General features: G+C 41.0%; 1 protein-coding gene across 7 annotated transcripts in view; it reads left to right on the top strand.

The window, feature by feature from the left end:
- Window positions 1–9,197: 9,197 nt before the first annotated feature.
- Window positions 9,198–19,764, top strand: part of LOC148848348 (polycomb group protein VERNALIZATION 2-like) — a 49,549-nt gene continuing 38,982 nt past the window's right edge. The window contains exons 1-7 of one of the 7 annotated variants that reach the window (XM_088952130.1): window positions 9,198–9,329; window positions 10,196–11,107; window positions 11,245–11,336; window positions 11,416–11,542; window positions 12,708–12,888; window positions 16,084–16,252; window positions 16,629–16,684. In XM_088952130.1, the coding sequence (XP_088808256.1) occupies window positions 12,854–12,888; window positions 16,084–16,252; window positions 16,629–16,684 (260 nt within the window). In that variant the 5' untranslated portion in view covers window positions 9,198–9,329; window positions 10,196–11,107; window positions 11,245–11,336; window positions 11,416–11,542; window positions 12,708–12,853. The other 6 variants (XM_088952129.1, XM_088952131.1, XM_088952133.1 and 3 more) reach the window with 6 other exon arrangements.

The following is a 19,764-nucleotide window of genomic DNA, read 5'->3' as shown; positions in this document are numbered from 1 at the left end:
GCCAAAGCATCCTTTGCGGTTGGGTTCAACCTCTTTCACCGAAGGATCCTTCATCGCCATCTAGATCCACCGAGGGAGTTGATGTTGAGGTTGAAGTCGTTAATGGTGTTGCTGGCTTTGCCACTGAGGATTGAGTGGCTGCCTTCTCTCTCTTTTCTTTTCTTTTTCTCTTACACTCAGTATGTCGAGCCTTAAGCGATGTAATGAACAATTTTGAGTTGAATATTTAGTGTTTCTTTTGTCTGCCCATATGTTGTTATCCTAGTGCCTTTTTCTTTTCCTAGTCGAGGCATGTCTAGTCAGGCTATTGTGTGTGTTGGGCTGGGCTATGCCTTGGCATCTTATTGTACAAATTTTTATTGGCCTTATTGTTCCATTTTTTGTTGCTGGGGGTGTGGCCGGCTGGGCAACTACGCGGGCTGGGGTAGGTTGTGCCTTGGGCGACTTTGTATTTATGTGATTTTAGTTCGTTGGTTGAGGCATAGCTGGCCGGGCTACACCTCGACATCCCCAATTTTGTCTCGACTGAGGTATAGTTGGCCGAGGCATAGCCGACCGGGTTATGCCTCTGCATCCCCGATCTTGTGTTGGCCAAGGTGTAGTTGCCCGAGATCTTTTGGTTCCCGAGTTCTCAGCCTTGGAACACTCAATTTCCGGTCTCAGGAGCCTTTAGGGCCCTTCTAGGGCCAGCCATTTCCCAGCTAGCTAGCTCAACTGTTATGCCGACGGTTGTGTGGAGTTTCTTGACTACCCTCAGGCCTTGGTGGGCGGAGGCATTCTTCCTCTACGTTTAGGCTCAGCCGTTGTTAGCTGAGTCGGGTAGCTTAGTTGGTGATACGCTACCGAGCTGGGCGTAATGGGCTCAGCCGTTCAAGGATTGGCAGTGTCAATTTGGTTGGGAGTGCAGCTCAGCATGTGTATGTGCGGTGGGCGTGGATGCGTCTTGGGGTTAGAGCTGTAACTTAAAAGAAAGGAAACGCTTATTGCTTGCAAGTCTACTAGTAGTACATCCTAAGATTTCCCGAGTTCTAACTCCTCAATACTCGTCGGCCATCTAGATCTTCGAGCCTGTAGGTGCCTGGTCCAAGGACCTTGGTGACATTATACAACCCTTCCCAATTTGGTCTGAGCTTTATTTCTCTGGGCGTGGGTACTATGACTTTACGGAGGACAAGATCGCCAGTCTTGAATTCGTGTCTTCTTACTTTAGTGTCATTGTACTTTTCCATTCTTTGCTGCTATGCTACCATCCTGACATATGCTCGGTCTCAGGCTTCCTCGATCAAGTCTAACTTTGTGCAAAGGTCCTTGTTGTTTTGGTCCTCATCGAAGAGCTCAGTATGGAGGGTTGGGGAGCCAATCTCTACAAGAACCATAGCCTCAGCTACGTAGGTCAAGCTAAAGGGAGTCTCACCAGTGGCTGCCTGCGGAGTAGTCCTGTATGCCCTTAGTATGCTTGGCAGTTCCTTGGCCCACCTCCCCTTGGCCTGGTTCAACCGAGTCTTCAAGTCGTGCAGCAAGGTTCGGTTGGTCACCTTGGTCTGCCCATTGCTTTGTGGTCAATGTACAACCGTGGTCTGGTGGTCGATATTCAGGTTAGAGTAGAGGGCTTCAAACTTTCGGTCGGTGAACTGTGTCCCGTTATCTGTGATGAGGATGCACCGAATATCGAATCGACAGACAATACTTTGCTAGAAAAAGTTCTGGGCATTATGTGCAGTAATGCATGCTAGAGCTTCGGCTTCTATCCATTTGTTGAAGTAATCCACCACCACCAAGAGGAACTTCTTCTAAGCAATTGTAGTGGGAAAGGAGCCAAGGATGTCCATCCCCCATTGCACGAATGGACATGGGTTGGTGATTGGGTTCAGGGAGATTGCAGGCTAGTGATGGAGATTTGAGTGTCGTTGGCAACTGTCGCATCTTCAAACCAACTGGGTCACATCTTGTTTCATCGTTGGCCAGAAATAACCTTTTCGGAGTGCCTTGTGTGCCAGCGTGCGTGCGCCAAGATGGTCTCTGCGAATGCCTTCGTGGATCTCCCTAAGGACGTAGTCTACCTCGAATGGGGAGAGGCATTTTAGGTAGGGGAGAGTATGTGAGCGGCGATAGAGTTGACCCTAGATAAGGCTATATCGAGTTGATCTGTGTTGGAGATTCTTTGCTTTTGTTCGATCTTTTGGAAGTGTGCCTTCGCGGTGGTACTGTGTTATAGGGTCCATCCAGGATGGGTCGTCCTGCACCTTCTATAGATAACTTGCTATCGTTGGTGTTCTTGTCTCAAATTGTTCGTGGATCTAGTTGACTACCAACTGAGAGTCACTGAAGGCTTCTATTCTCCGAGCTCCCAGGTCTAGGGCGAGGCGTAGCCCAGCGATCAAAGCCTCATACTCAGCCTTGTTGTTGGATGCTTTAAACTCGAACCTGAGGGCGTGCTCTAACACCGTGTCATGCGGGCCGAGGAGAATAAGACCAGCTCCGCTGCCTTACTGATTGGATGAGCCATCCACGTGTAGGGTCCATATTTGCGGTAGCGGGGCAGGCCTCGGTGGTGAATGTGTATTCGGCAATGAAGTCAGCTAGGGACTGAGCTTTGATCGAAGGTCGGGGTGCATACTCGATGTCAAACTCACTGAACTCCACACTCCGTTTGATTAAGTGGCCAGATGCTTCCAACCTTTGGAGGATTTGCCTAAGCGGTTGGTCGATGAGCACTCGAATAATGTGGTTCTGAAAGTACAGTCTGAGCTTTCTGGCTGAGGTAACCAAAGCCAAAGCCATTTCCTCCAAGTTGGAGTATCGATTTTCTGCACTGCTAAGGACTTTACAAGTATAGATCGGCTTTTGTACCCGGTCTTCCTCCTTGACTAGTACTGAGCTGATGACCTCATCCCCAACTGAGAGGTAAAGCAATAGCTCATCCCTAAGGCTAATCTTGGTGAGGAGAGGTGGCGAACTTACGTACTACTTTAGTTCTTGAAAGGACCGTACACATTCCTCGGTCCATTGGAAGTCCTTCGGTTGTTTGAGGGCCTTGAAGAAGGGCAAACATCGGTCCTTGGACTTGGACATGAACCTGCTAATGATGGCTATTCTACCGACGAGCCGTTGTACATCTTTGTGGGTTCGAGGGGATTGCATGTCAAGGATGGCCTATATTTTCTTTGTGTTTGCCTCAATCCCCCTTTTGTCTCACCATGAATCCTAGGAATTTACCCGAGCCGACCCCAAAAGCACATTTAGTCGGGTTCAGCTTCATCTTATACATCCTGAGGGTATTGAAGACTTCCTTTAGGTCAGCAAGGTGTTGCTCAGCCTTTTTGCTCTTCACAAGCATGTCGTCGACTTATGCCTCTATGTTTCGGCTGAACTAATGTTTGAACACCTCATTCACCAGCCGCTGGTAAGTGGCGTTGGTGTTCTTGAGGCCAAAGGGCATGACCTTGTAGCAATACAAGCCGCAGTTGGTGATAAAGGTTGTTTTCTCCTGGTCATCAGGATGCATTCAGATCTAATTGTACCCTGAGAAGGCATCCATAAAGCTCAGGAGTTAATGGCTCGCCGTTGCATCGACAAGTTGGTCGATCCTTGGTAGAGGAAAGCTGTCTTTAGGGCAGGCCTTGTTTAGGTCGGTGAAGTTGATGCATATTCTCTATTTCCTGTTGTTTTTTTTTCACCATTACTACATTGGCCAACCAGTCTGGATACTTGACCTCCCTAATGAAGCCGGTGTTGAGTAGCTTTTGTACTTCGACTATAATTACTTGCCACTACTATGTTGCGAATCTCCTCTTCCTCTGCTTGACAGGTCGATAACAGGGGTCAGTGTTCAAACGGTGTGTGATGTCTTCGGGGTCGAACCCCAACATATCTGTTGTTGACTAGGCAAATACATCGATGTGGTCTCTCAGTAGCTGTATAAGCTCTTCCCGAAGGTGGTCATTTAAGAGAGAGCCGACCTAGACTGTCCTTTCAGGGTCTCCTTCGTTAAGTGGTACCTGGATGAGGTCTTCGATAGGTTGGCCGCATTGTGTCATCACCTCATCTCGGAAGTCACAAGCTTTTGTCATTAGTGTTTCTGCGGCCGACCGTGGTCCTCGGTAGGAGAGCAGGTAGCACTATCGCGCAGGTCATTGATCTCCGCGTGCTACCTCTATACCATATTTGGTGGGGAACTATATAACGAAATAGAATGTGGAGACTACAACTTGTAGAGCATTAAGGGTTGGCCTACCAAAGATGGCGTGGTACGAAGAGGGGCAACGAATCACAGTAAAGTCCACCATGGTCGTCGTAGTAATGTCACCATCTCCAATCTGCAGGGGAAGAGTTATCCTCCTAGTGGGTAGGAGGGACTCCCCAAAGAAGCCCATTAGGGGAGTGTTAACAAAGGTAAGACACTCTTTGTTGATGTCGAGCTTTTCAAACGCATCCTCAAAGAGTACATCAACAGAGCTACTCGTGTCAACCAGGATCCGTCTTATCTCGAGGTTGATCACCTCAGTCGTGATGACCAAGGCATCGTCATGCAAGGCCTGAACCCCCGAAGGTCATCATCGGTGAATGTGATGGTCGGGCCGTGCTTCTTCTTGTGCCCCCGATTATCGATCTCACATAGTCGCACATACTTCTTGCGCCCCGAGATACTCTCCCCTCCTGTGGCGATTCCACCTGATATGATGTGGATCACACCAGTAGGGGGAGCTCGGGGCGGGGGTCGAGCATCCTCCATGCATTGTTCTTCTTGTGCCAGCTTCTCACTCTTGACGAATCCGCCAAGGTATCCGCTCTTGATTAGGTCTTCAATGTGGTTGCGCAAGTTGAAGTAGTTTTCCGTGTTGTGGCCATGATCTCTATGGAACTCATAATATTTGTCGTGACTCCTCTTGTTGCTTTGCGTTTTTATCTTCTCGGGCCAACAAACGTAGTTACGGTCGTGAAGTTGCATCAGGACTTCAGACCATGGCATATTGAGAGACGTGAAGTTCCGATAGGTCGGCGGGGGTGTCCGTGGTTTGCAGTCGGGTCGGCAATCTTGCCTCTTATGGTCCCAAACTTATCTTTCTAACTTTCGTTCCTTTGTGTCTCTCCTCCTCTTGTCGGGTCTCTCTTCCTCATCTTGTAGTTGTGTATGCGCTTCTTCTGGGTTGATATACTTCTACGCATGGCCCATCACCACAGCCAAGGTTTGTAGAGGGTTTTTGGAGATGGAAAAGTTGAATGGGGATGGGCAGAGGCCATGCTGGATAACGGTGACAGCCATGGACTAGTTCAGGTTTCTGACCTGTAGTGCTTCCTTGTTGAATCTGGCCAAGTAGTCCCTGAGGGACTCGTTTTTCTTCTATCGCACCTGCATGAGGTTGGTCGAGGCCTTCCAATGCTTTTGACTCGCTGTGAACTGAGCGTGGAACTGGGTCTCCAGCTGCTCCCATGACGCTATTGAGTGTGGGGCAGGGAGAAATACCAGGTTAGGGCTGGACCTACGAGAATGGCTACTAAGGTTTTGCACATCAACCCCTTGGAGGACCCGTGCAACATTAACTGAGCCTTTAATGATTCAATATGGTCGGCGAGATCAGTGTTTCCATCATACTTGTCAAGCTGGGGTGCCCGCCATCCTGTGGGAGGTACCTCATCCATAATTTCCTAGGTGAAGGGTGGTTCCTTGGCCATGGGCATGAGTGGTGGCATGGGCCGATCTTTGGCTGGCGTCGTGCTTCTATGGTTGCACTCTAACTTCTCTAAGCTAGCGGAGTTCTTGAATTTCATCATCCCTTTGGTCTGGAGTCGCAGTGTGTGTCGCCTTTTCCTTCTTGGGGCACATTGTGCAGTCCTTCACGGAGCTGGACTCGGCGACAGAGACCACGTGAGGTGGCATCCGTCTACCGAGCCTCTCTTTGGTCGGGATCCACATGGTTTGGTGCGTCCTGCTATGAGAGCGGACAAAGGGGGCAGACCTTCTTATTGTATCCTCTTTTTCTTGGTCGGACCACACTATGCCCTTGTCTGCTCAGCGCTCTTTGGGGTCCTCGGGACGAGGATCATCCTTCGTGCACGTCGTTGCGTAAGGGGGGGGTCTTGCTAGGCAGTGCTGTGGGTCCTAGGTTCTGCATCATTTCGAAGATCTTGTCGACTTTTTCTTGCATTGCTCGGAATTGCTCATGATCGACCATGGCTGGGGGTTGTGGAATTTCTTGATGCGGAGAGCTGTAGTGGCAAGACTCCCGAGATGGCTGGGGGTTGTGGAATTTCTTGGGCATCTTGATCGCTTTCTTGATTGCGCGGTAAGGAAAGATTTTCGAGGTGGCTTTTTGTGCGTTCCCATACACGACACCAATCTGATGCTGCTCAATCCGAGGTGGTGCACAAACTGAGGAGAGCAACTAGATAGTCCTTGCTGACAAGGCGAGACTAAGCTACAAGGACGATGCCGCACTTCAAGACATGTGATCAAGAAAGAAGTCAGAGGCCCAAGGAATTATCCCCATGTAAGTACTCAGACGCTCAAGTCAGTAAGAGGTGGTGGGTGGTTGGGCCGAGCTATGAGGCTGCCGGTCCGGGCTAAGTAGTAGTATGGGTTTCAAAAGTTGGATCACTTACCTCGAGCATGGAGTACATTTTTATAGCCGAAGATCCGTGTCTTGGTTGGATTGGGCTTCCGGGGTTGTCGGGATGACGTTAACCGCCGAGGTATTCAGGATAGAGTCCCATTCCCCAACGGAGTCATCTTTCCTTATTCCTCCTTATCTGTAGTTGTGCTCATCCATACGACGTGTAGTTGACATGTGACTGGAAGGATAAGATGGGGGAACACAGTAATAGCATAGCTCGGCCGAGCAAGGCCGACGTGGTAGAGCTAGGTCCACGTGGCCAAGCTATGCCGACGTAACCGAGTTGTGCCGACGTGGCCGAGCTAGGATGACGTGGTAGGGCGATAGCTGGGAGGCCACGTGTATCGCAGGGCCAACTCAACTATGACCCAAACAACTATTAACTAATTATGAATTATTAATATTTTAAATTTTATTTTATTAACATGTACTATGAATTAATTAATACGTTTTGTATAATTAATTATTTTTAGTTAGTTTGTATAATTAATTAATTAATTTTTATTAAATTATCAATAAAATAATATTGATTTAATCATTCATTAATTATTTAATTAACTATTAACATTAATTAATATTTAAATTTTTATTAGTATATATTTTGTTATTAGTAATTTATCTTATGAATACTTATGACTTAATTAATGATTTTAATATTTTATTTTAAAGAATTAATTAATTGATATTTTTACTAATTATTTATTAATTGTGTTTTAATTAAATTATTTTATTAATATGTTATTAAATAATTAATTAATTATTTATGGTACATTGGTCTAATCTTAACTAATATAAATACTATAAGGAAGGTCATTGTTTTTGTTAAACAAGTTTCCCCTACATTTCTATTTTTTATCCACCAAAACAGTGGTATTCTATATTTTAAGAATTGAAATCTATAATCCACATTTTTTCACTTCCTATCTCATAATTTCTCACACAAAAAGAGACTTATATTCTACAATTTTCCTTCTCAGTTCTCACCCCACAAACACAAGCGGGTGAATGAATTAACGTCACCACTAACCAGAATTATGTTGTGGTAAGCAGGAAAGAAGATTGAAGATCAGTCTTGTTTGAATCCGCGTTCTAGACACATGGACCTACCAATGAGAGACGACCATGTTGTTTCTGCAAAAATGGGCTAACGTTAATGGGCAAGCGGCCATTGTGCGGTTGAACTGGCATAAAACGATAAAATCTAAATTGAAACCCTCTCTAGAGCTGTTCATAAGAAGACCCAACCTCAGTTAGTTGGATTTTTTCTTAGCACCGGTCGATTTGGGTTATAAAAAACCATAAACTGATTGTTCGGTTCGGTTTCAGTTTTTATGTGTAAAAATCAAAATCGACCCAAACCAATTTGGTAGTTAGTAGTTACAACCTACTTAGTTCCTACTTAACTAACTTGTCTCTATCCTAGTTACAACCTAGTTAACTAAATTGTCTCTCAAACTCTACTCCCTCCACAATTGGATCCGTGGATAAGCCACAAAACATTAAGGAAATGCTGGTTTTATTTGGGAATGTAGAGCTAGAAATGAACACTTGAATAACAACTAAATTACTACTAAGTAGAGTCAAAACTGACCCAAACCGATTCAAACCGATCAGGTCAGTTTTGCTTAACACAGGGTTGGTTTTGGTTTCAATTTCAGGTAACCCGATTATGTCGGATCGGTTGGAGAAACATCAGTAAACTGACCCAACCTGACCCATGAACAGCCCTACCCCTCTCAGTCTTGGTTCGAACCTTGCCTCCCATTTTCTCTTTTCTCCTCCACTAAACCCTCCTATCCCAACACATCAATGATCACACCACACCGGCCATCATTCATCAGCCATCGTCCATTGGTTGCGAGACTCCGGCACCGGTACGTTGTCTGGCATCCTCCTCCTCCTCCTCTTCTTCTTCTTCTTTTACAAAGGTGTTCCTTAGCTCACATTGGTGGCCATTCTTCAGGCGAACGAAGGTGAGTGAAACCGTCTAATGTTTGTAGTTTCTTCAGGCCATTTTCAGTCCCCTACTCCCAAACATCCAGATAGCTGGGGACGAACATTGCATAAGGGTGCTATCCCATATTTGCTATTGATTCAAAAAGTATCATATGTTCATCTAGAGTTGCCAAGTGCAATCAGAAAATCACATTTAAGTCAACAATTACACAAGCAATCCAGGCAATCAGCAAACTGATATCAGGTTTATCCTTTTTCTTATAGTTTCTGTATTAGATCATAAAAATTCAAATAACCTTAACATTGAATTTGTAACAACCAATGTTCTGAACGGACTGTCTGGTTGAATTGGTTGGACCGTGATCTGGCTGCCCCTTGGCCAGTCCGGATATACCCCCAAAACCGGTATGTGAAAAATCATAAATAACCGACCACCTAACCAGTTCAATCGACGAATTGTAGAACCGGTCCCGGTTTTGTATAACCGACCAATTTTTCTCCATTTTCACATTAAGTGCAAAAAGACAAAAAATTGTCTTTTTATGTCTTTTTGGGCCACATAGGCCCTTAGGTCCAACCATCCCAACTCGCAAACTCCCAAATTCCCAACCCAGCCAAAGAAAAGAAAACTAAAAAGTAAAAACCATCGATCTTCTCTCATCTTCTTCTCTTTTCAAACTTCAAACCTAACCTAACACCACCACCAATGCCTCCAGCTCCGCCGCTGATCAAAACCGCCAACGCTATTACCGCCGCCGACTGGTACTCTCTCCTCTTCTTTCTTCTTCTTCCCCTCGGTGGACTCTATTCACCGTGCACGTCCCTCTCCCTCTAAATCTGCCAGCCATTTTCCTCTCCTCCTCCTCCTCTTTCTTCTTCTTCTTCTTCCACTAATTTCTAAATTTCCAACTGCAATATTTTTTTTTCTAATTTTGCAACATTTATTCATTGTTGATTAAGTGGTTACTGATTAGCTTCATTCTGCAACATTTATTCATTCCAAACTACAATATTTTTTATTCTGCAACATTTTTTTTGTAACTTCTGATTACAGGTTTGCTCAAATTGAAATTCTAATTTGATCTTTCCTTTAGGCTTTCACTTCAATCCACCAAGTGGAGTCTCGAGCTAGTGATGATGGTGGTTATATGTAGGATTGAGTTTATTGGATTGTTGATGTATTTGTTTTAATTGTGGGACATATTGTCTTAAACTCTGAAAAGTTTGAAGTGTTATTGACTTATTTCTGTTTTGGATTAATTTTTCTTCATATTCATTAATTTTTTTTTGAATTTATTTATTATATATTTACTTATTACATTAGCATGGTTTGACCTCCAGTTTGACCCCGATCGGACCTCTAACCTGTGAACCTCTGCTTTTGTCGGGTCAATACCTGGTCTGATCCTCTGAACATTGGTAACAACATTAATAGTTTCCTAGTAATTTCTAGTAAATATCTAGAGTCAAATGACCTTCATTTAGAGTGGTCTCTAAATGTTTTTCTCTTCATTTTGATAATAAATTGAATCCAAGAATCAATAGGAACTCCTTTATATTTAATATTTATAGAAACTCCAGCACGTCCACAATTTATGAACTTATATATAGTTTTTACTGTGTTTTAGTTGAACTTCAGCACAGTCAAACTTCACCATGTCGCCGCCAGTGTGAATTGAGGTTTGAGTTAGAGAACGTAGTGCCGGTGTGAGCTGAGGTTCAGGTCACCTTTGATCAGTTCAAAACAGAAAACAAGAAACACCTTTGTAAGAAGAAGAAGAAGAGAAAGAGGAGATGCCAGATAACGTATCAACGCCGAATCTCGCCGCTGATGAACGATGGCTGGTGTGGTGTGCTCGTCATGTGTTAAAATGAGATGCAGAATTCGAAGTCCGAACTGAGATTGAGAGGGGTTTCAACTTTCAATTTAGATTTTGTCGTTTTGTGCCGGTTCAACCGCACACTCCAATTCACGGCCGCCTGCCCGTTAACGTTAGCCCGTTTTTGGAGAGATTGGCGGGTTCACGCGTCCAGTGAACCCGAACCCGTACGCGGACTCGTCTTGTTTCCCCTCGTGCTTGTATATTTGGCGCGTGTCCAACCCAGGCCAAGTGTCAGTCAAGCTCACTTGAATGCGACGTGAATTACGGCCATTCCGTGGCCCCATGTTGACGTCATTTTATCTACCTCAATGTAGGGCCGTGAAGCCAAACGAATACATCCAAGGCCGTTATTTTGCCACGTGGTAACAACGTGGATTGGAATAAGTAACGTGCAGATAGAAGAAACTTGTTTGTACACAGTACATAGGTGAAACAATAATACAATACCATGGACCGCGCACGATAAAGTGGGTCCTATTTTCATATACGTTACTCCCTGGAAGAACAGGGATATGCATGGCCAATGATTTTTTTATGGGAATATCCTATGGTTATGATTCATCAATATTTAATCGAAAGATGTTGCCAGGAAAGTATGGAAATTGGATGGTGGTGATTATGTAATGACAAAAGCCACTACTATGAGACCGGCATAAGGTTGCGTTTCTCCTCCTTGTTTATCTGGTTTATTTTTTAGAATTTCAAGGGCGCTGCTTTAGAGTTTTAGACCGGGAAATATAAAAGGGACGTCGACTAGTGAGATTTGAGTAAACCCATCTTTCTCACTTTCTCAGCTCGGAAACGGGACACCTTCGATCGTTGTCCTCTGTGACGGGACAGATTGGATGGATTTCGGGACCTCGCAGTCCAGCTAGGGCAGAAAAAGGTATGAGTTGTGTTTCCGTTCGGTTCATCTTTGTTCCGTTCCATTGGCTGTTTTCTTGATCAGTTATGGGTCTATTCAGTGAATTGAAAAGGCCCCCACCAAAGGAGGAGTGTGTTGTAAAGGTACCGACCGAAGAAGAAGGGTTCAGATTGATTCCAGTCCAGAGTTCCAAGAAATTTAGACAGAAGTCAGAAGCTAGATTTCAGGTGCGCGTTTTTCTCCTTATTTAATAATATCTCAACGGGGGCTCCACCTTAATACTCTCTCTCTCTCTCTCTCTCTCTCTCTCTCTCTGAACCGAAAAGCATTCTTCATCTGTCTTTCCAAACTGAGATAAGGTGTAGGGGCTGGAGTTCCCCTTCGTTTTCTCGATTTATATGGTGAGGAGTGGATGTGCATTACCCGATTTGTGTAGTAAGGACAGAGGACAACGTATCCTTTGCCTTATAAATGCAGGTTAACATTTAACAAGTTTAGGTTATAATTGCATTTCTTTCAGAAATGGAGTTTAACATCCCTTGAAGAAGAATACAAGTTACAGAGATGTTTAACTTCTATTATTTGGATTGCCTTTCTTAGGTAACAACCTTTCGAGTGAGGAGTGAAGTTCTAATCACAGGAATGTTTCTCACTGTCTCCTCATTCCATCGTTTTTTTCTTCGTTGGTTCGAAAAAGATCAACTCATATAAAATTTCTACCTTTGTTGTTAATTTATTTATAATGCTTTTGATTGATACTACATATATGCTGGAAACAAGAATTGCATTGTACTTACCATATTTAAGCCGCACATTGTTTAGGGGGATTCTCAAATTGTTATTTGATCGGATGAGTAGGAAGCTAGGAAGGCCTTGGAGGCCCAGTTATCAGATTAGGCATAGTATCTATTTGTAAGGTTGAACCCCCTATTTAAATGGGTTTCAAGATCTGCCAAGTTGATGGCTGACAGCCTTGCTTTGGGTGGGTGGTGACTGATAATGAATTGTATTTGGGTTCTACATGATTGTCTGTTTATATCTTTTGTATGGGTCTTTTTTTTAATGGTAAATTAACTAAAAAGTTAATTTGGCATGAGTAGAATAATTGAAATACCGGGGAGCTTGTGATAAACCAACATTGTGTTTTTTTAGTTGCATTTTGGATTTGTCATCAAATATGATTTCTCAGCGATTAACTTATATTTCCTAGGCTTTGTTGCATTTATATTACATATCAAATTAGGTAAGGTGATATAAAACAAATGACGTATGCCTTTATTTATCTAGTGTATTTGAAAGCTTCCAGTTGGATGACTGTTTTCTGATTTTCCTGTTTTTTCCTTTGTTTGGTGTTTTCTGTCTTACATCCCACAATTTTCTCATTCTTGACAGAGTAAAAGAGCATCTGTATGCTGGAGTTTCCACCAGAAGAGAACATCAAGAAGTGTCTTCTCTAGAAGAATTGGAATAGGAAATTGTTATCCAGGGAAATCTCTGGGAGCTATCAAATTGCTTTATGTGGATACCATCAATCCACAATGCCGGGGTTACCTTTGGTGGCTAGTGAAACTACGTATGCTCTATATTTGAACCTATCTTGTTGTTTTATGTCATTCTATCAATAATTAAATAACAATATATTTAGTATAGAAATAAGAAGGAATCATGGATAATACACGTTAATAGCAGTAAAAAGTCTGCTATGGTATGAACACTACATGAAAACATCCAATCAACCCTAGCTTTGCAAAATTATTTGCTTAATTGTTAGGCTTCCTGGAGAGCAGAAAGAAATAATATGTTCATTAACTCATTGCTGGTACATCAATGCCTCTGTATTGAAATCTGGTACATCAATGGGAATTGAGAAAACAAGGAAAGCTTCTCCTAATACTCAAAGGAACTGAGGGACTTCTGACAACCTTAGCTTTTGGGGATTGAGAAGATAACAAATCCATAAAGGAATGCTAGACTATCTAATAATAGTCTTGTCACAATTCATGGATGTCAATAAATTTCTTGTTTTCTATTATATGTATTTATTGGTAATTATAAAGAATATATGTATTTTTTGGTCACTTGAATTTGATATTTTGATTTATATTTTGCTTTTGTATAGGATAAAAGGAAAATTCTATAAATTTATAAAACAGTTGTAAGGCCAGTTAATTGTATGTTGCAAAGTGTTGGGCAATTAAGAAACAACATTCTCAAAAAATGAGTTCGGCGGCAATGTATGTAGAGATAGGGACAGTGAGGGTTAATTTTGTAAATTTACTTCTTGCTGTACATATTTCTTTATTTTCTCATTGTGTATTATGCATCTTGTATACTAGGGACAGATTTATCCTTTTACTCTTCATTAATATAAATATCTTTCTCTTGGTGTGGTTGATTCACTTAGACACACCACAAATCTGTTTAGTTTCTCTATTTTGAACTGCACCAGTATCAGAGCAGGTTTAGTGTGGGAATTAGTTTGGTGAATGGTGAACCAAGGAAGACTAAAAATTGAGTTACTGTTCCCGCGAGGTCTGTGGTTACTATTCAAGTTTGATCCTTTTGCCTTTGATTTCAGACTCTTTTTTCTGGTGTTAGGGTCTTAGGGATTGTTTTGGTCCCTCTTTTAATCTGTTTACACTGGTTCTATTTGTCACTTGTTCTGTTTCAATCAGAACAAGGAAACCTGTTTTTTTTTTTCCTGGACCTGGACGCCATTCGGATTAGTAAATCTCAGATTTCTCCTCAGTGAGTGATCCGTTTGGGCCAAGAATTTAGATCTTGTGTCGCCCTAGGCTTTTCTTTCATCATCTAAATTTTGGTGAAGACCCGATCTTTATTTCTAGGGTTTTGATCCCTTCTCTGGTATGATACATTTTGATCCCTTCTCCCCCTGATGCATATTACATGCTTCTCTTTGCAACTAATAGATTCTAGTAGTGTTTTTTTAGCTTGAGAATAAGTGGCAGTTAACCTGTCCAAAATATCCTTGGCTGTTGATAATCATTGGTCCATGGCAATCACTGACCATAACCATGATATATGTAAAATTAACTTCAGTGTTATTTAAAATATCATTCCACTATCCTCGTTTTTTAAATATTATAAGAGTGGCCAATCCTACTAGAACTAAGAAAAATGGAAAATTACAAAATGTTTTCTATTTGTTTTAGGGAAATTGACCTTCTTGCAAAAAGTTGTAACTTTAGTTTTGGCTGGGTAAAAAGAACAGCAAATGGGTTGGTAGATGTACTAAGAAAACAGGGAGCTGACAGATCCACGTTATTTTGGGCAATGTTGTAATCTGTGATAGTAAAAGAAGGGGGGATGGCAAAGGTGGGCAAGCTGCTTTTCTGTTGAGTTTTTGGGCTACTGCGTAACCAAAACTCTGTATCTTTCTCAAACATTAATTAATGAACTCATTTTGCTGATAAAAAAAGAAGTTTTCTATTTGCATCACCCTTTTCCTCTACAAGTGGTGTTGTCATATTTTGAAATCTTGCAAGTAGGCAGCCTTCGGTTGGGTTGTTAAAAATCACACCATCATCATCATCCATGCCTTATCCCAACTATATGGGGCTACATGAATCTTGTTTTGCCAATCCATTCTATTTAATGCCATATGCATTGTTAAATTATTGGTGCTTAAATCATTTCTTACTGCTTTTACTGATGTCCTTTTTGGTCTACCCCTAGCGCTTCTAGCCCCTTCAATTTGTAACAAATTAATTGGTGCTGTTGATGGTCTTCTGTGCACATAACCAAACCATCTTCTAGCCCCTTCCTACGAATGACTTCATTCCTGATCCCATTTTTCTGGTTTTTTTTCCCACTCATCCATCTTAGTATTTGCATTTTTGCCACACTCATTTTTTTGGAGATATTGTTTCTTGACTGTCCAACACTCTACTCCATACAGCATAGCCGGCCTTACCTTTTTTTTTTTTTTTTTTTAAATTTAAGTGCTATTCACCAATCACATGAGTCCAGATGCACCCTTCCATTTTGCCCATCCTACTTTAACTCTTTGGGTGACATCCTCCTCAGTCTCTCCCTTGATATGAATTATTGAACCAAGGTACATGGTCATATTGAGTTATCTCTTGGTCTCCAATCCTAAGTGTATCCTGATTTACACTCCTATTATGTCAACAATTAAATCCATGTAGAATTTGGTGTCAAGGCATACTTTAATTTATCTTCATTATAGTTATCTGGCGTGTATATAAAGAGCCTTTATATTGTTATAAACTGCAAGGTGATGATCATTATTCAACTGTTCTAATTGAACAACAATGATGATTATTCAACTGTCTTAGTTGAGCTGGAATGTTGTTTTGCAATATAGAGGTATACGGCTATTCTTTATTTTTACCTTACTGTCATCAGTTCTTGGTGATTGTCTTGTCTGTTCATTTCTTGGGGACAGTTAGTAGCTGTACTTTTGTGTATCATGGTTAATAATAAACATTTTCTGGTTATATAAGCATAGCGGCTGTTTCATAACAGCTGAAATGAATGATTTTTTTTGTCTTTTAGTATCTAAGTTTTTAGGGGGTTGTGCGCTCCTTAATGACCAAAGCTGAAGTTAGGTCAATTTCTATTACCTTGAATATTTTATTTAAATTTATATCCACTTAAAGAGAAAGCAATAGGTCATTTAGTTAGCCAATTTAATTGTTATCAGCTGGCTTCCTATCTTGCTTACAATATGAAAATTAGTGTTTGCATTAGAAGCATTAGCATCTTATTCTTGTGTGTGGCACAGGAATCCTGGGTGCAATTGCAGCCATTCTAGGTCTTTTGATCAGATGTGCTGCCAAGATGCTTGGGCCCATTTGTCTGCAGAAGAGGCAATTACAGCTGAAGAAAGTTTGTCAGTTTATTGCAAACCTGTTGAACTCTATAATATTCTCCAGCGCCGTGCTTTACGGAATGTAAGGCTTCTTTCTTTCTTTCTTTTCTCTCTCTCTTTTGATAAGCATGTATGGTTTCTTTTATGAGATCAATAAATTATGCAATTCTTCTATACCCAAAGACTAAGTCATGCTAAGGATAGAGTTCAAAGGTGGGATTTGTATTGGGGGATTACTCTTTGGGGATAGTTAGTAGTTGGTAGTCATTTGTTTTTGTTGTTTACTTACCTCTGCTTCTCATACATCTTTGAGGTTCTTGGCCCTTTCTTTGGATTTTTGGGATTTTGATTGCACTTTTCCTCTTTGTACTCTTTTGATGAAGTCATTTGCTATTGATAAAAAAACTTGTGTCCTTGTGTGAATCTAATATGACATTTTTTCTTTTTTTTTTATGCAGCCATCCTTTCTTCAAAGATGCTTGCACTACAGAATACAAGCAAAGCACAAAAGGAGGTATTGAGATTTCTAATCCAATAAATTTTGCTTTCATAGTTGGAAGTAAATTTGTGCAATTATCAAGGTTTAAAAAGTCAATGTTGGTGGAAACATCCAAATATAGGAAACATGTCAGAAGCGTTGGAAACATTGTATGAAGATATTGTAAAAATTATAGACATGGTGGAAATATTGTGAAACATGCAATACAGAATGCTATTTCATATAATGATAAAAGATGCATGTTATACCCTTTTAAATTAATATCTTGTTCCAAATCATCAAAATTACATGGTAGGGTGAGTTCAAGCAAAATCCAAACTCAGGAATTGTAAATGATTCTAATAGATCAGCCAAATAATTTATTATACAACAGAAAGTAAGATTTAACTTCATGTTTCAAAATAATTTCAATCTTACTCAAAGTGGTAATCATCTCCATTAAGTGGGCAACAACATTGGTATTCCACACATCTAAAATATTGTCTATGACCCTAACTCATACAGAGATACAGAGATAGAGGCCTCTTGTGGGAGGAATTAGCTGTAATTAAGGGTCTGTGGGAGGGACCTTGGTGTCTTGGGGGAGACTTCAATGTTATAAGGTTTACAAATGAAACAAATAATCCAAACCAAGCCATAACCACAAGCATGAGAATTAAAAGAACACATGTAATTGCTGAATTTAGAAATTGGTGGGCAAGTTGGTTTCGTGGCTGTCTGTGACTGCTGAATTTAGAAATTGTAATGTATCAGATGTGTTATTTTCTTTTTCTTGATGGCACATGTAATTGCTGATTTAGATCAGTCAGCCATTTCTGGGACTGATCTCAGCCTCCTGTGTGTATCTTTTTTCTTAATAAATATTACTCTACCTTTTCCAAAAAAAAACCACAAGCATGAGAAAATTCAATACCCTAGTGAAATCCTTAGAACTAAAAGAACACCCCTATTAAATGCTTCTTTTACTTGGTCCAACTTTTGTGAAAACCAAATGTGCTCTAAGCTAGATAGATTCCTTTTCTCAGTAGACTGGGAGGAGATTTGGGTAAATTTAGTTCTGAAAGCTTTACCTAGGGTAACCTTTGATCATTTCCCTTTATGCCTTAATCAGGGGACTCTTCTTGGGGGCCCTACACCCTTCAGATTTGAAAATATGTGGATGTAGACCCTGAAGTTCATTGAACAAATAAAAGGTTGGTGGAAGGAAAGTGGAACCGATGTGAGACATAAAGGGGTGATATTTACAAAGAAACTGAAGAGATTGAAAGAAAGGATCAAAGAATGGAATACAAAAGAATTTGGGAGGCTAGAAGATTCAAAAGAGAGAATTGCTAAAAGAGAGGAGCTAGACCAAAAGGAGGTCAGAAGGGAGATTAGTGTGGAGGAAAGATCAGAAAGGTGAAACCTAAAATTGGAATTAGAAGGTATCTTAAGAAATGAAGAACTCTCTTGGAGACAAAAATCAAGCTGTAAATGGCTGATTGGAAGGAGACGGTACAACAAATGGAAGGAAAAATCTGATCTCTATCAATAATTTTGTGGACCATTTCAAATCAATCTTTGCCACTACAGGAAATAGACACTTTTAGTTGCAGGGTTTGGATTGGAACAGAGTACCTAAAACACAAGCAAGCTTTTTAGAAAGGAATTTCACTGTGGAAGAGGCTTGTGAGGCAGTTTTCTCAATGGAAAAATCCAAAGCTTTGGGCCTTGATGGCTTTTCGATGACTTTTTATCAGAATTGTTGGGAGATAATAAAAGATGATTTGATGGACGTGCTTTTTGAATTTCACTAGAAAGGAAGAATCTTACTAAGAGCAAATGCTACATTTCTTGCCCTAGCGCCCAAGGAGAAAGGCTAAAACTCCAAAAGACTACAGGTCTATAAGTCTCATAGGTAGCCTTTATAAGATCATTTCCCTATTCTTGTTTACCTTTGTTGCTGAAGTTCTAAGCAAACTGATATCAAGGCTGATCTAGAGAATTTTATTAGAGATTGGAGGATTGGAAGGAATGAAATTGTTGTTACCCACTTGCAATTTGCAAATGACATAATCATTTTCTGTGAGAACTGTGACAAATCCAGTTCGAGGAACTTGAAAGATTTGGTAGATGGGTTCCAAAGGATCTCAACGTTGAAAGTAAATTGGGTTAAGAGTTGTGTGGCATGAATTAACCGGGAAGAGCAAGATGTTCAACTAGTGGCAAGAGTACTGGGTTGTGAGGTTATAAGCTGGCCTCTAAAATGTCTTGGTATGCCCTTAGGGGGTAAGCCGAAATCAGAAAGTTTTTGGAAACTGATGGTAGAAAGATTTGCAAAAATTAGCTTTGTGAAAAAGAAACTATATATCCTTGGGAGGAAGACCGACCTTGATATTGATCTAAAAAAAAAGAGTGACCTTGATCAAATCCACTTTAACCAACTTGCCTACCTACTACCTAACCACCTTTAGAATATCAGGTAAAATAGCAAGGCAACTAGAAAAGTGTATGAGGGACATCTTGTGGGAACTAGGTGAAGGAAAAAAAGACCACTTGATCATATGGGAGCAGGTGTGCAAACCAAAAGAATTGGGAGGCCTTGGCATAGGAAATCTGATAACAAGAAATATGACCCTCCTGGCTTTGGAGATTTCCTCTAGAAGGAGATAGGTTGTGGCCATAGTTTTCAAGGTGCCAAGGCGAGGCTAGACTATAGGGGGGGCACCTTGTTGCCTAGTCTCCTAGGCAATGGATATATATATATATATATATATATATATATATTTTTTTTTTTTTTAAGTAAAAACCACATATCCTAGGGTAGTTCCCTAGGTTCCATAACCATCTTTCCTTAATAACTATCCATAGTTTTTTCTTACTTCATGTTTAAGTCTAGAAAATCAACATATTTATGAGAAGAAAAAGAAGGAAAAGAACATTAAAAAAACATAGGGGCTGAACCCCTATTTTTGTTATAGGAAAAGAAAGATGTTTGTGTTGATTATACCCTAACAAATAAGAAAATAATAAAAAGAAATTAGTTTATAAACACAAAAGATGAATATTTTTTTTTGTTTAGTAATGTCTATTTTATAATTATAATCTCAAAAAAA

This window comes from Nelumbo lutea, chromosome 6 (genome assembly GCF_056320005.1).
Source record: "Nelumbo lutea isolate HS-2025 chromosome 6, American lotus-T2T, whole genome shotgun sequence".
Taxonomy (NCBI): domain Eukaryota; kingdom Viridiplantae; phylum Streptophyta; class Magnoliopsida; order Proteales; family Nelumbonaceae; genus Nelumbo; species Nelumbo lutea.
Note: the sequence above shows the minus strand (reverse complement) of the source record. Positions and strands in the feature narration are given on the sequence as shown.